Here is a 15,111-nt window from a genome sequence, read left to right as displayed (position 1 = left end):
CCTAGACTATTGTAACGTTTTGTTTTCTGGACTTCCCATGTCCTACATTAAAAGCCTGCATTCTGTACAGAATGCAGCAGCGAGACTATTGACAAGGACGAGAAAGTTCGATTATATTACTCCGATTCCAGCTGACCAGCATTGGCTTCCAATACACGTGACATTTGATTTTAAGGTGCTGTTAATTACTTATAAAATTTTACACGGTTTAGCTCCTTCCTATCTCGTCGACTTAGTATCATCATATGTTCCGTCCCGACAACTTGGATCACAAAATGCCGGTTTCCTATCGACCCCACGGGCTAAAAAGAAGTCCGCGGGATCAAGGGCATTTTCCATTCGCGCGCCAGTACTATGGAATGCCCTACCTATGGAAGTTTGCGCAGCCACCTCAGTAGAAATCTTCAAATCCCGACAAAACACATTTATCAACAAAAGCATTTCGTTAATTGAGCCTGTCTGCAGCTTTCTTCTTTTTTCCTTTTACCTGCCCCCCTCTTCCGCCTCGGAGAGGGGGCTAGCTAGATGGTGGGGGTTGACCTGACCCCTCCATTTGTCTCCTGCGCTGATCGACTATCGTGGGTTAGGAGATCGGCCGTCTGTGGTCCACTTGGTTGGAATGTGGGATGGTTCCTGCCCAATGGCTTTGCCTGCTGTCAAAACATCACTGCACTATATAGCACAATATGTTTTCTGTAATCTACATTGTTTATGTGTATGTCTGTATTTGGTACATGTAGCATCCACTTCAACCTGTGGGCCTGGAAGGGGGCTCCTCCCACCTGTGGTTCCTTCTGGAGGTTTCTGATTTTCCCCTAATTGGGGTTTTTGAGTTTTTCCTTCCCCTTCTGGGAGCTTTGACAGGGGATGCTGTTATGTAACTTACACTGAAAAGATGTTTCTGTATGACTTTTTTTCTATAGAGGTCTCAATATGACCCCTTTTGATGTGGCAGCTGCATCTGTCATCCGTCCTCGCCCCATTCCTGTGCCACGTCGCTTGCGCTTTGAACACGATCTCGATGTGACCGGTTCTATGGAGTTCAACAAGCTACAAGGCTATGACCATTTCCCCTCCTGTTGAGTTGGCAGTCTCCTTGCCGCCTGTTCGCAGACGAGGCGTGAAACACCGCTCTGCCTAGCTACCTCCGCCTGCTTCCTCCTCTAATCGGGGTTACGATGTAGGCCAGCAGTAGGTGTCAGAGAAATCTCAGAAAAAAAGACTAGGACAAGCCTAGCTGCTTAAACAGCAAAAAGAGTAACTCAGACCAGCCAAGAGCATAGGGAAAAAAGCTTGGGCAAATGAACTCGTGGGTCTTCCAACGCTAATTTCACTGCCCAGCCGTCCCCCCCTGGCTTTTATTGAGCAAAAGCATAGCAGATTACAGGACACAACAAGACACAACAAAAGAGCCAGCCGGGCGCCACCGGCAGCTGGGCCAAGGTCCTGGCTCACACTTTCGTGCGTCAACAGCTCTATCTAAGGACAGGGTCAAAATGAACTAGGATTGCATAAATGGGTAACAATGAAATAAGCACATAATGATAACAACCTAATTTATGATTCCCTTCACAGTAGGCCATTGACTTTTTGTGTTCCCAATTGGAAGGGATGTCTGCACTGTTGAAGGAGCGCCTCCATCTGAGTGCCTTGGCTTCCGGTGAGCAGTCCTCTTTTCAAGGCGCTGTTGCACCGGACCTGAACAAGGATGTTAATGCCATTTCTTTGTCTGCTTCAGATTCATGCTTCCGTGAGTTTGATTGATTCTCCTCCTCCTGAGGGCAGCTTGTCGCTCACCGAATTGGGTGATTCAGATTCACTTGTGTCCCTTTTACGCTCTGCCTTGCGGGAGCTTCAGGTGGACATTCCTTGTCCCCAGTCTCCCCAGACAAATCCCTTTTTCGGGCGTGGCCACCCTTCTGCTGCCTTCACTGTCCCACAGTGTGGGCATTTTTCCCGCTTTACTTCTGAGGGCGTACATTGGCGCCGTTGCAGGATGATAACATTGGGTTGGTCTGCATGCCTGTTGTGGAGGAGGATGTCGCTTCCTTGCTCTTGTCGCCAGACGAACTTGCTCGGCGTACGCGGTGTCGTCCTAACGTACAATGTTGCATTGCGGATGACCTCGTTACAAGGGCCTGTAATGTTTGTGCGTGCTCGGCTTGCATTGGCAACTCTGTCTCGCACCTGTTATTCGCTGCCATGCCTGTGGTGCGGAAAGGAGATACTGAGTCGGTTTTGTAGTTTGGTGAGGCCTGTCTACATGCTTTTGCTCTTATGACAAGGGACCACGGGCGGGCGATGTCCTACTTGGTGCGTTCGCACCGTCTTCTGTGGTTGTCTTAGTCCTCCTTAACTGAGTCCTCCAAGTGTACTTTGCTGGACTTCCCGGTAGTCCTTGGGACGTTTTTCGGTCGCTCGGGGTCGTAAGGCCCGTGTGCAGCTCCCCGAGCAGCTTCAAAAGCTTCGGCCATTTCTGGTCCTCCTCAGTTTCCCGCCTCTGGCCACTCGCCCTTCGGCCCGCGTGCCTGCTGTGAGAGCCGTTTGCCCCACTGGTGGATTTCGCTCTGTTTTTCAGCTGCTTAGCGGTAGACCCTGGGTGGTTGCCCCTCCACCTCGCCCCGCAACTCTGTCGGTCGCAGGACTGAGGTGTTGGGGCTGGCCATCGGGAGTTTTTCCCCTCAGCGGCTCAGGCTGTGGTATGCTTTGCGGTCGGACCTGGTACAGATTGCAGTTATGGTGCCGGCCCCCCATACAATGTTGGGTCCGGGAGACCATTATCGCCAAAGACCTTGGCCCTTCGGTCAGAGGCTCACTACTCTCCTGGCCAAAGGGGCCATCAAGCCTGTTTTCCTTCCAAGTCTGACTAGGGTTTTTTTTTTAATTCCCCTTTCTTCCTAATCCCAAAGAAAACAGGTGGTGTTCACCCCATTTTGGACTTGAGAGAGAGGTCAATCGTTACCTCAAGAGACTACCATTTCGCATGCAAACAATGTCCGATGTTTTGTGGTCAGTTGGGTCTCGGCGAATGGTTTGCGTCAGTCGATCTGACAGACGCTTACTTTCATGTCCCCATTGTGCCTCGTTACAGGCGTTTTCTGCGCTTTGCTTACAGGGGTGCCCACTGGAAGTTCCATGTGCTTCCGCTCGGCCTGTCACTCTCACCAAGGGTGTTCACTCATTTCGTGAAGGGGGCCCTTGTTTCCCTGCAGGTCATGAAAGTTCTCTCGTACCTGGATGATCTGGATGATCCCTTTGCTGGGGTGTCACTGGACTCCGTGGCCATGCTGGCCCGCCCTTCACTTCAGCGAGTGAATGACGTTTTGCCTGACCTGGGGGATTGTCGCCTAAACAGGCGCCTTCCTTTCGGAAATTTTTTACGCCTGCTGGGCAAGTTAACTTCTCTCACTGCGATGGTTCCTCTGGGGCTCCAACACGTTTGTTCCCCACAGATGTGGTTGATGGATGCCAAGAGACATTGGCACCGATGCCCAGGGGGGTGTCTCGTTGCTGTCTTCTCGCATTGGCCCCGTGGCGCCATTGTGATTTTGTGGTCGCAGGCGTTCGGCTAGAAGTGGTGCCGGGAAGTTGTATCCACGGATGCCAGTTTCTCTATCTGGTATGCCGATTGGCAGCACAGGTTCGCTCAGGGACTTTGATGTGGTCTGCGGTATCCGCTGAAGACCAATGTCCTGGAACTTGGGGCTCTGCATCTGGCGCTCATCCACTTTCTGCCATTCCTTAGGGGTCGGCACGTTCTTTTGCGGTTGGAGAATACCTTGACAGTTTTCCATAGCAATCATCAGGGGGGTACCAAGTCCATCAGACTGCTGTTGGTCGATCGAGCCCCTCTTTAAAGGGCTCCGGCCCACCTAGCCAGTCTGCGGACAGCCTACTTTCCGTGTGTCCTAAATCAGGTAGCGGACTCATTGTCTGGCGCCAGGGGAGTAGCATCTGCACCTGGAGATTGCGTCGACCTTTTTGCCACGCATGAGTCAACTCACTGTCCCCTTTATTTCTCTCTGATGGAAGCCAGCAGTCCACTGGGACAAGATGCCCTGACGCACCCTTGGCCGTTTTGTCTCCTATACCAGTGGTCTTCAACCCCCGGTCCGCGGACCGGTACCGGTCCGTGGATCAACTGGTACCGGGCCGCGTGGGCTGCACACAAAATAATGTTTTGGAGATGATTTAGTTTAACGGTACGCGTGCACCGAACACGAACCAGGCGAACAAGCGGACCGTTTTGTATTGTAGTCAATGGAGTTCGCGTGACTGGGCGCGAATGCACGTCGGGCGTCGTGATGGACGCGAATGGAGCGACGCAAATGGCCGCGCGCGGTCACGAGAAGCGCCTTTCGAGTGAAGTTATTTTTTATTTACTTTTTCCGCGTTTTGAGTCGACACAGCCAATCAACTTTGGGAACATTCAACGGCTCACGCAGGGGGCAGGAATGAATCATGGCGGCCACTTTGCGGTCACCGGGAGCGATCCAACACAGCCAGCTGAGCTTTCAATACAAAACAGAGCCAAGCAAGAGCCCTCACCTGGCTTGTTGAAAGGCGGAAGCGAGAACTTGGGACAACTGGTATGTGCAGCGTTTGCTTCACTTAACAGCTGTTGAACCGTAGTTACTGTGGTAAGCTAACGATAGTTAGCACAATATTTAGCACAGTCTCTGCCACTCGATTGCGACATTGAAACTTTTATTTTTTGGCAGGCGAGTATTGCCGCAAAGAAAGGTGCTGTCGGTGAAAATATTGGCTCTGTCACATCCGAGAAAAGTGAAAGTTCTCAGCAATGCTCTTTTTTCTGGATCTACCGTGAAGTGCACAGCAAGCTTGCTCCCCTCCCCTCTCCTCTCACAATGAAAGGGGCCCGGTGTCTCCGGCCCTACAGTGCGCCATGTGGCCCTGCCTGGGGACCTGGGACCTGTATGTGGTGCTTGCCTCCTTGTGCCGGCCTCCTTTTGAACCCCTGTTTGAGGTGCCTCTCAGGTCTGTTTCTCTGAAGGCTGTATTTGGCTCTCCGTTGTCTCGGCCAAACAAGTTGGGGAATGGCATGCCCTGTCTGTCAGCCCTTCCTGCATCAAGTGGCACCCTAATGGAGCAGTGGTCATTCTGTGGCCGAATGCCGCTTTCAGACCTAAGCGCATAGCTCGTTTTGTGCTCCAGGAACCTCTTCCGACGTCTTGTCCCTGTGCAGGCACTGCGTTTTTATGTGGATGCTGCTGCGTCGTTTTGTAAGTTGTCTCAGCTTTTCGTTTCGTACGGGGGACCTTCCAAGGGCTCCCCTCTTTCCAAACAACATTTCTCTTACTCAATCGTTAATGTGATCACGCATGCGTGCGGGACTTTGGAGCATTTGCCTTTGGGAGTTTGCGCCCATTCTACTAGGAGTGTAGCGACTTCTTGGGATGTACTGAAAGGGGTTCCCTTGGTGGATGTTTGTGCTGCTGCTTCCTGGTCATCGCCTGGCATTTTTGCCTGGTCTTACTGTGTGGATGTCTCTGCCCTCCATCCTCTGTCTATAGTCCTAGGCTCCTTTTGGGCGGCTATGTGAGGTTGAGGTGAGTGCCTGGGTCTTCTCGTGACCTCGCTGTTATTCGTCATTCCATGCTTTTAGCATCGCCTCTGGCCGTCTGGATGGGCGAAATAGAACGGCAGTTAACGTATGTAGCAGCAGTTCTATGAGCCCCGGATGACTGCCAGAGTTATTTGTCACTCAGATTCCTTGTCTCTGCATTGTTCGCACGAGTAGGTTCTGAGGGACAGACTACCGGGTGACGCTGCCTTATATATGTCCCCGGTGTCATAGACATTATGTTCTTGATAGTATACATTCTCGTCTTGGGTTGCTTTTAGCACCGCATCTGGTGGTCATCCGGTGCTAATAGAACCACTGTTACATACGTAACTGTTGGTTCATAGGGGCGGAGGAACTCAAGCCACAAAAAGTGAAGCAAAACCATTAAAAATTTTAAAAACAAGTGAAGTTATCTTTAATCGACTTTTAAGAGGTGAGGGATCCAGTCAAGTAATGCCAGAATTGGGTTTACGGGCTTCTTCCTCCAAGCCCCAATTCGGCATCATTTACATGAAGAACACAATTGGGTGTTTTCTCACCTAGGGTTCAACAAATCCAGCTATTGGGCCGTGACATGAAAGGGCCAGCACATGACAAGTTGTGGAACCAACTGGAGGCTGAGATCCACCTTCACCGCCACAAAACTGTCATCCGAGCATGCAAGGGGCGTAATGATCCCAAGAAGCCACTTCCGTCACCAGTTGGGCATGTGGGTGTCAAAATACAACCTTCTGTTTTGATGCTAATTTGAATTGCAATTCAGTTGCTCATTTCTTTATTGTCATAGGATCCAGACATGCTGAAGAAAACTCAAGGAGTTGGTCCGATCAGGAAAGTGTCACTGGTCAAAGAGGACCATGAGGGTTTGGGCATCTCTATCACGGTGAGCACTCAGAATCAAATCATTTGAATTGTATTACAATTAGTTCTCCCACTAAATGAAATAAAAGAATGTTGTTTTCTGTTCTAATCGTTTTGAACGTGGAAAAAGGAATTGTTCAGAAAGTATTCACATTGATTTACCGTAGTTTTCCAAGGACAAATCGAGGTTTTATTTTTCCTCATTTTCAACCCCCATATTGGGAAGCACCACATAACTCAAAACACCCAAGTTTTTCCACACCTGTGTTTTAACATTAAATCAAATGCAAAATGCGTAATATGTCATTTACAACTGTTTCAACATACCCCTAATTCGATATTGTGTATATCTATCCGTTTTAGTGTATTTGCACACGGACATCGCGAAAATACACTTTTCTCAAACGCCACCTAATTGGATCTTTGTTGTCAACAAGGCTGCGTGGAAAATATATTTTTTGGCAGACTTTGACGCTAATGTAAAGGAAGATATAGAAGAGTAACAAGCATGTCCGGAGAGATGATGATGAGGAAAAAAACACCCGCCATATGTTGAAATGGGAGGAGCTATTTGGTGTTTCAGATAGTCATGGTCACTTTTTGAAAACACAGCCATGAATGAAGAATGATACCAGAATGTTCTCAGAGAGCAACTCCTCCCAACTGTCCTTGGATAGTTTGGTGATGAAGAATGCCTTTTCCAGCATGATGGAGCACCTTGCCATAAAGCAAAAGGCATAACAAATTGGCTCAGGGAACAGAACATGAAGATTTTGGGCCCTTGACCAGGAAACTCCCCGGATCTTAATCCCATTAAGAACTTGCGTTCAATCAAGAGGCAGGTGGAAAATCAAAAACCCACAAATTCTGACAAACTCCAAGCTTTGATTATGCAAGAATGCCGTCAGCCAGGATTTGGTACAGAAGTTGTGACAGCAGCCAGGAAGAATTGCAGAAGTCTTGAAAAAGAAGGGGCAGCACTCCAAATATTGATTTAGTGCAGGAATTCTGTGTAATTCTCAATAAAAGCTTTTGATACTTATGAAATGCTTCTAACTGTATTTCATTATATCATAGAAACACGTGACTTTGTGAAAATTAATCGTCGTTGTCATTCTCAAAACTGTTGACCATGACTGTACAAAGTGTTATGCTCTTGTAGAATGCCGCTTCCTAGTGTTTTTTTGGATGAATTCTATTGCTGAGCAAATACATGTGTGTTCACAGGGAGGAAAGGAGCATGGTGTTCCTATTCTCATCTCAGAGATACACCCAAGTCAGCCTGCCGACAGATGTGGAGGCTTACATGTTGGAGACGCCATTTTGGCCGTCAACAGCATCAATTTGCGTGATGCTAAACACAAGGAAGCTGTCACGATTCTATCCCAACAGGTACTTGATGCATGTACGCAGCCACCTCTGTACAATGCTGTAAGTGTCTTCCTTGTTCATACCAGTCAGGACAGATAGAGTTTGAAGTTGTGTACGTGGCCCCAGAGGTGGACAGCGACGACGAGAACGTAGAATATGAAGACGACAACGGACATCGTTACAGACTCTACCTGGATGAGCTGGAGGAGAACAGTGCACCGCCACCCAGTGGCAACTCAACAGTTGCATCTTTACAGGGTATGTTTCCAATCAGTTACCGTAAATCTCTTAATATAGTACACTTTTTTTCCCAAAAATGGAAGCCAAAAATATGGGTGGGTCTTTTAAATGGTAACCTAAAGATTAGAAATTGTTTTTGATGGCATAAACTGAGTTATGATGCACAGATGTGCATTTCTCTATCTGATGTATTCTTACTTATTGTAATTACGGGGGTGTGTGCAAAAAAATCGAATTTAATCATTATTGCGAATTGAATTGTTACAATTGTGACTGATAATGCTCCCGACATTTTCCCCTTACCTTACCGCTCTATCCACTTAGCTGCTCACTTGAAAAAGTTCATTTATATATCTTGTTTATCATAAATGGTAAATATCTGTAGTTTTCATTTGGGTAACAGTTTGAAAATATGATAATATTAATGAATATATTAATAAAATAATATTTTTTGAATATGAAATGACAGTATATCTTGTTCTTTTTTTTCATCTTATTTTATACTATAAAAGCTATAGTTTATAGTTAGCTTAAAAATAGCAGTGGTCAACATGCTATTTTTGTGGACAAATCCTTACAAATCAAAACTTAAAAAAAATACCCTCCCTTTTATCTCCCTTTGTTATTATGTCTTGCAAAAATTACCCACATAGTAGGATACTTTGTAATTATGCAGATTGAACCAGAAATAATTAAGTAATCGAAACGAATAATTTTGAATCAAATCATTGAGAATTTAAATTTGATTCTGAGTCGAATCGGCGACCCCAAAATCGTAATCGAATCGTGAGACAGCCAAAGATTCCCACCCCTAGTAATTACACTAATGGGACGAGCTAGGCTAAAGGCAGTCTGTGGTAGTTAGCATCCTGTGCGTTACTTGCAGCTAACAGGCAACTCGTGTTAGCCGAGGTTGTTAGCACATTATTTTTAATGAAAGAAGAAAGGAAGCTATCTTAAGGTGCTCTTAAGATATCTAAGGTGTAAGTATTTCAAAATAATTGTAAGATGGATGTGGAATTATAAGGATCATCTACAAGTGATTATGTGATTCCTTGTTGTACTCTCCAGCAGGTCTGGAGAATATGTCACTGAACAATGGGTCCGAAAATGGGGATCCTGGACTCACCAGTGAAGCGCCATCAGAAGAAGCACCCTCCAAGCCTTCCGACACTCATGGTTCTTTTTAAGATCATTTTGCCGCACTAATCAAAATTTTGTTGTGCAAGTCCTTTTTCCAATACCAAATGTCTGACAAAATGTTTTTTTTTTCCCTTTTTTTTTTCTTGTACATCTTCTATTACTGAGATCCGGTGTTATTGAGTGGGCTCATGGCAATGATTTGGTGGTAAGAGCAAGAGGAGGAAAATGTTGTCAATAGTAACATATGCTAACTTATTTACAGTCTGCAAGTTTTGGACTCAATTTTCCAGCTTGTGAACTTGGCCAATGGTGTTTTGAGCTGGATTTGCACTCATTGAAAAAGTTTTGCAGTATGGAGGTGTGCAACCATGCAAACTTTTATTGGTGGACTGAGTAGTGGCTAAAGGAATAAACAAACATGTGTCCTCATGCTGTAGTATTGAAGGACAGGCTTTTAAAGGGACAGTGTGTAAGATTTAGCATCATCTAGTGGCGGACAATTTTTTTTTTAAAAACACACAGCCAAGCTCAATGACATGCAAAAAAATGTCAATTTTTTTTAAATAATCGTAGTTCTTGTAATCGATATCCTACACAGGTTGCGCTTGCGCCTGCAATAGATACCTGAAAGAGAAGCACTTTGTGTAGTGATGATTCTTTTTTCTCGTAGTGTGCGTGCTTCAATATCTTTGCATTCTGTTTAGTTCACCAGTAGATGGAACTAAATTCTACACAGTGTCACTTGGAAATGTTCCATTCTTGTTGTCCAAATCACTTTCTATCAAGCCCTTTTATGACGGAACCACCAAATATTATCTTCCTCCAGAAACCTGTTAGAGCTTTGCTTTCCTTTGCCAGCCCTGACAGTACCACATTTCCTGTTAAAATCTTATATTAAAGTGACAAAGATTTAAATTATTCTTCCGGTGGGCTTACTACTTTGTGACTGTTTCATAAACTTTGGAGATGTAATGAACCTTCACAACAAGCCTTCGTACGAGGTAATGTATTTTGGGTGTACAGTGGAATTAAGCAGAGGTGGGCAACTAATATTTTTTTGCCGGTCGTTGGTGCCAAGCTCCCCTTACGTCATCGTCAGTCTGACATTTTTTTTTCACGCTGAAAAGTGATTGTCGTTCCGTCAGCAGCGTCTGCCGCCCCGTCAACTTTTCAACTTTCGTTCACCCTCCACAGTTGCCAACTTCATCGACAATATTGTCGATGGACCATGTTTCGCGCTTCCATTGTCGAGGCGGCTGATCAGAGTTGTGGCCTTAAGGTGGTCGGTGCCTGTCGTGGCGGCAATCCCCGAACCCGCTGGTGGACACCAGCGGTAAGGGATGCCGTCAAGCTGAAGGAGGAGTACTGAGAGGTACTGGCTGGCCAAGCGAAGTGCAGCTTTGGCGGTCGCCAAGACAAAAACTCGGGTGTGGGAGGAATTCGGTCAGGCCATGGAAAGTGCCTTCCGAATGGCTTCGAAGAAATTCTGGTCCACCATCCGGCGTTTCAGAAGGGGGAAGCAGTGACACTGTATACAGTGGAGATGGGGCACTGCTGATCTCAACTCAGGACGTTGTGAACCAGTGGGCAGAATACTTCGAAGATGTCCTTAATCCCACCGACACGTCTTCCTCTGAGGAAGCAGAGTCTTCGGGCTCAGAGGTGTGCTCTCCCATCTCTGGGGCTGAAGTCAGTAAGGTGGTCAAAAAACTTGGTGGCAAGGCCCCGGGGGTGGATGAGATCCACCCGGAGTTCCTGAAGGCTTTGGACGCTGTAGGGGTGTCTTGGCTGAGGCGCCTCTGCAACATCGCATGGACATCGGTGACAGTGGCCCTGGATTGGCAGACTGGGGTGGTGGTTCCGCTTTATGTGGAACAGTGGACCAGCTCTACACCCACGGCAGGGTCCTCGAGGGTGCATGGGAGTTCCGCTCAACCAGTCTACATGTGCTTTGTGAACTTGGAGAAGGCGTTCGACCGTGTCCCTTGGGGATCTCTGTGGGGGGTGCTTCGGGAGTATGGGGTACTGGACGCCCTGATAGGGGCTGTTTGATTCCTGCACGACCAATGTCAGAGCTTGGTCCACATTTCCGGCAGTAAGTCGAATTTGTTTCCAGTGAGGGTTGGACTTCGCCAAGGCTGCCCTTTGTCACCGATTCTGTTCATTACCTTCATGGACAGAATTTCTAGGCGCAGCCGAAGCGTTGAGGGGGTCCGGTTTGGGAGCCTCAGCATTGCATTTTCGCGGATGATGTGGTGGTGTTGGCTTCTTCAGGCCGTGACCTTAGCTCTCACTGGAGCGGTTCGCAGCCAAGTGTGAACTGGCTGGGATGAAGATCAGCACCTCCAAATCTGAGACCATAGTCCTCTGTCGGAAAAGGGTGGAATGCCCTCTCCGGGTCGGGGATGAGGTCCTACCCCAAGTGGAGGAGTTCAAGTATCTTGGGGTCCTGTTCACGAGTGAGGGTAGGATGGAACGCGAGATCGCCAGACTGATCGGTGTGGCGTGTGGTGTCATGCGGACTCTGCACTGGTCTGTCCTGGTGAAGAAAGAGCTGAGCCGAAAGGCAAAGCTCTCTGTTTACCACTCTGTTTACCACTCTACGTTCCTGCCCTCACCTATGGCCACGAGCCTTAAGGTCCTGACTGAAAGAACAAGATCCCGGATACAAGCGGCCGAAATGAGTTTCCTCCAGGGTGTCCGGGCTCTCCCTTAGAGATAGGGTGAGAAGCTCGGTCATCCGGGAGGAGCTCCTCCACATTAAGAGGAGCCAGCTGAGGTGGTTCGGGCATCTGGTTAGGATGCCCCCCAGATGCCTCCCCGGTGAGGTGTTTTGGGCATGTCCCACTGGAAGGAGGCCCCGGGGACGACCCAGGACACAATGGAGGGACTATGTCTCTCAGCTGGCCTGGGAGCGCCTGGGGATCCTTCCGGATGAGCTGGATGAAGTGGCCGGGTAGAGAGAAGTCTGGGCTTCCTTGCTCAAGCTGCTGCCCCCGCGACCTGACCCCGGAAGACAGCGGTAGAAGATGGATGGATGCATAGTTGTCAGAATGTCATTTTCAGTCATTTCAAACATATATTGAGAATCAGTTGATAAACTCAATGTCATTTCACACTGGTAACTCATATAAGAGCGTGAGAAAAGTATAAGGCTTCGTTCATGCAAACGTGGGAAACATTGCCCCGTGGTGGTGGGATGACAAAGTACTTGATTTGATATGTAAATCGGGCTTTTTAAATGTTAACATGGCAGAGTATCCTTCATTGTGGCAGCCAATATCGTGATTGCAATGAAAATTTGATTAATTGTGCAGCCTTAGATGGCAGTAATCATTACAGCCATTTAGGAAAATAACTATTTGAAATAATTAAAAGTGGTCACATCAATTGTCAAGCAATTCAAAAGCAATTCAAAGAGGACATATGAAAGTTACTATTTAAGGACTTACACAGTATACAAATAATTGAATATCAAGAGTATCTGCTCAATGAAGCTGAAACAACCAAGAAAATTGTCAAGTTCACATTTGTGAGAAACAAAACACAAGAAGAAAAGGCAACCGTTTCTGCTCATGCATGAGAAGAATGGAAAAGAGCTGCACGAATACAATTCTGCTTTATTCTGAAGCAGTCTCTCCAAACCCTTTCTTTTTATTTGGTTCAGTGGTCCCTTGGTTACATGAAGGTTCCGGCCCTAAAAGAGCAAAAGTGCAGAGGGGGAAAAATCGTGGCCGGGACCCAGTGTATTTTTTCATCTGTGTGCATGTGTAGGTGGAAGGTAAGTACATGTACTGTATGTCAATATTTTATGGCGCAAGACATTCTGCAATATATTTTTAATAAGTGAAGCAAATGTAACAAATGGATAATCACTACATTTACAATTATTCCAACAGAAATGTTTTATTTGCCTGTTTCTGATGAAGTGCATTTGCACGCACACAATCCATTTGCAGTGTTCAGGTGTTCCGGTTTGTCTTGTCTTGTTTATTTAACCGCAATGGGTTACAACCTCAGATAAATAACAAATAGTTGTTTCAGGAACGGCATCTGATATAAAACCTCTGCCAAATCAAGTATTGAAATCAAACCTATGACTTCCATACCGGATTGGTCGAAGCCTGGGGTTATGACGACTGTCTCTGGTGCTGTTCACCTATAGGGTGCCGATGGAAATTTGCTTGCTTTTTCATGGAAGGAAAGAAGTGTGTGGCTGCTGGAAGGGAGAGAAGAGGAACACAGCCAAGAGCTTAAAGTAGGGTCCTTGAATGTGTGCACTATGACACTAAAAGGTAGAGAGTTGGTTGACATGATGTAACCTTCTGCGTGTTTAGAAGCCTGGTGGAAAGGCAGCAACAATTGAAGAGCAGGACCAAGGTTTTGTTATTATCTTATGGTCTTTATGAGAAGAGCAATGGAGGAGGAATCATCTTGATGGATCCTATAGAGTGATTAGTCTAAAGTTAGAAATAGAGGGTGTGATGTTAAATTTTGTTAGTGGGGATGTCCCACAGGTAGGATGTGAGTTGAAGGAGAATATTTGTGGCTGGACCCTGATGAAGTGATCCAAAGCATCCCAAGAAATGAGAAAGTTGGAATTGTTGCAGTCTGTAATGGACATGTTGGAGAAGGAAACAGGTAATGAAGAGGTGATGGACTGGTTTGGTATTCAGGAGAGCGATGCAGAAGGTCAGATGGTGGTTGGATATTCAAAAAGGATGGCTGCAGTGAATATTTTCTTCCAGATTAGGCATTAACATCGGGTGACCTATAAAAGTAGAGGTATGAGTACACAGAGAGACTACATTGTGTGTAAATGATGCAATATTGAGATCAGTGACTGCAAAGTAGTGGTAGGTGAAAGTGTAGCCAGATAGCATAGGATGGTGGTGTGTAGGATGGCCCTGATGATGAAGAAGATGAAGAAGGCAGAGAGAGAGAGACGAGGACAAAATGGAGGAAGGTTAAAAAAGAAGAGTGATTGTCAGGTTCACCAAATAGACATTTATAATAACTAGGCAATAAAGAGAGAAAAGGCACTCAGTTTCATATTCTTCTTGAGTGGGATCGAGAGAGAGAGAAGGAGTGTAGCGTTTATTTGTTCACTGCACATTCGTTCTCCAACGCTACTTCTAACACCCCCCCATTTTATATGATAGAGGCATCTGATTACATGTAAAATTGGCAGACAGTATAATTGTTTATGTGTTAATATTAGCAAGAATCCTTTATCAATCTTCACATTCTTTGGTAGTGCGTGTGAGCCCAGGGGTCCTGACGTCACCACCTAGGGGCTCTGTCGTCGATGTCTCCTTATCAGCTGTCGTCCTCTTGTAGCCACACCCAAGCTGAAAACACTCATTTATGCTGCAAATATATACTATTAAATGTATAATAAGTACTCAAAATGATTCCTAGAGTGATGTATGACCTTTAGGAAGAAATTAAAACAGGCTCTGAATGGCCAAGAGCTGCTTCCAATTGACTAGCTGCACAACTACATCTAATGTGATCAGAGAGTCAGGTAGGAGAGTAATTGATGTGTTAGCTGGAAGGAAAATAGATAAGGAGACGTGATGGTGGAATGAGGATAAGGAGACGTGATGGTGGATGAGGAGAGTGCATACAGAGAAAGGTTAGCTATGAAGAAGTGGGTCATTGAGACAACGGAGATACAAGATGAAAGTATACAGTAGGTAGCAAAGGCCAAACAAAGGCCTTACAATCCCTTATATGCTAGGTTGGACAGTAAGGAGGGAGAGAGTGACCTATCCAGGTTGGCAAGACAGACAGAGATAGGAAGGACATGCAGGCAGTCAGTGTGATCAAAGATAAAGATTGAAACTTCCTGACTGATGCCAGTAGTGTGATGGGAAGATGGAAAGAACACGCAGGCGGTTAGGGTG

The 15,111-nt window shown here is 46.4% G+C and overlaps 1 protein-coding gene across 3 annotated transcripts in view; it reads left to right on the top strand.

The window, feature by feature from the left end:
• The window catches only part of gopc (golgi-associated PDZ and coiled-coil motif containing), a 35,449-nt gene extending 25,327 nt beyond the window's left edge, over positions 1-10,122 (top strand). For 2 of the 3 annotated variants that reach the window (XM_088402660.1, XM_088402662.1), the window contains 5 exons: positions 6,131-6,296; positions 6,375-6,470; positions 7,676-7,840; positions 7,906-8,077; positions 9,131-10,122. In XM_088402660.1, coding sequence (XP_088258786.1) covers positions 6,131-6,296; positions 6,375-6,470; positions 7,676-7,840; positions 7,906-8,077; positions 9,131-9,249 — 718 coding nt within the window. In that variant the 3' untranslated portion in view covers positions 9,250-10,122. The remainder of the gene's footprint in view (positions 1-6,130; positions 6,297-6,374; positions 6,471-7,675; positions 7,841-7,905; positions 8,078-9,130) is intronic. The other variant, XM_088402661.1, reaches the window with a different exon arrangement.
• The last annotated feature ends 4,989 nt before the right edge of the window (positions 10,123-15,111 follow it).

This window comes from Hippichthys cyanospilos, chromosome 20, assembly GCF_059441005.1.
Source record: "Hippichthys cyanospilos isolate Australia breed blue-spotted pipefish chromosome 20, RoL_Hcya_1.0, whole genome shotgun sequence".
Taxonomy (NCBI): Eukaryota; Metazoa; Chordata; class Actinopteri; order Syngnathiformes; family Syngnathidae; genus Hippichthys; species Hippichthys cyanospilos.
Note: the sequence above shows the minus strand (reverse complement) of the source record. Positions and strands in the feature narration are given on the sequence as shown.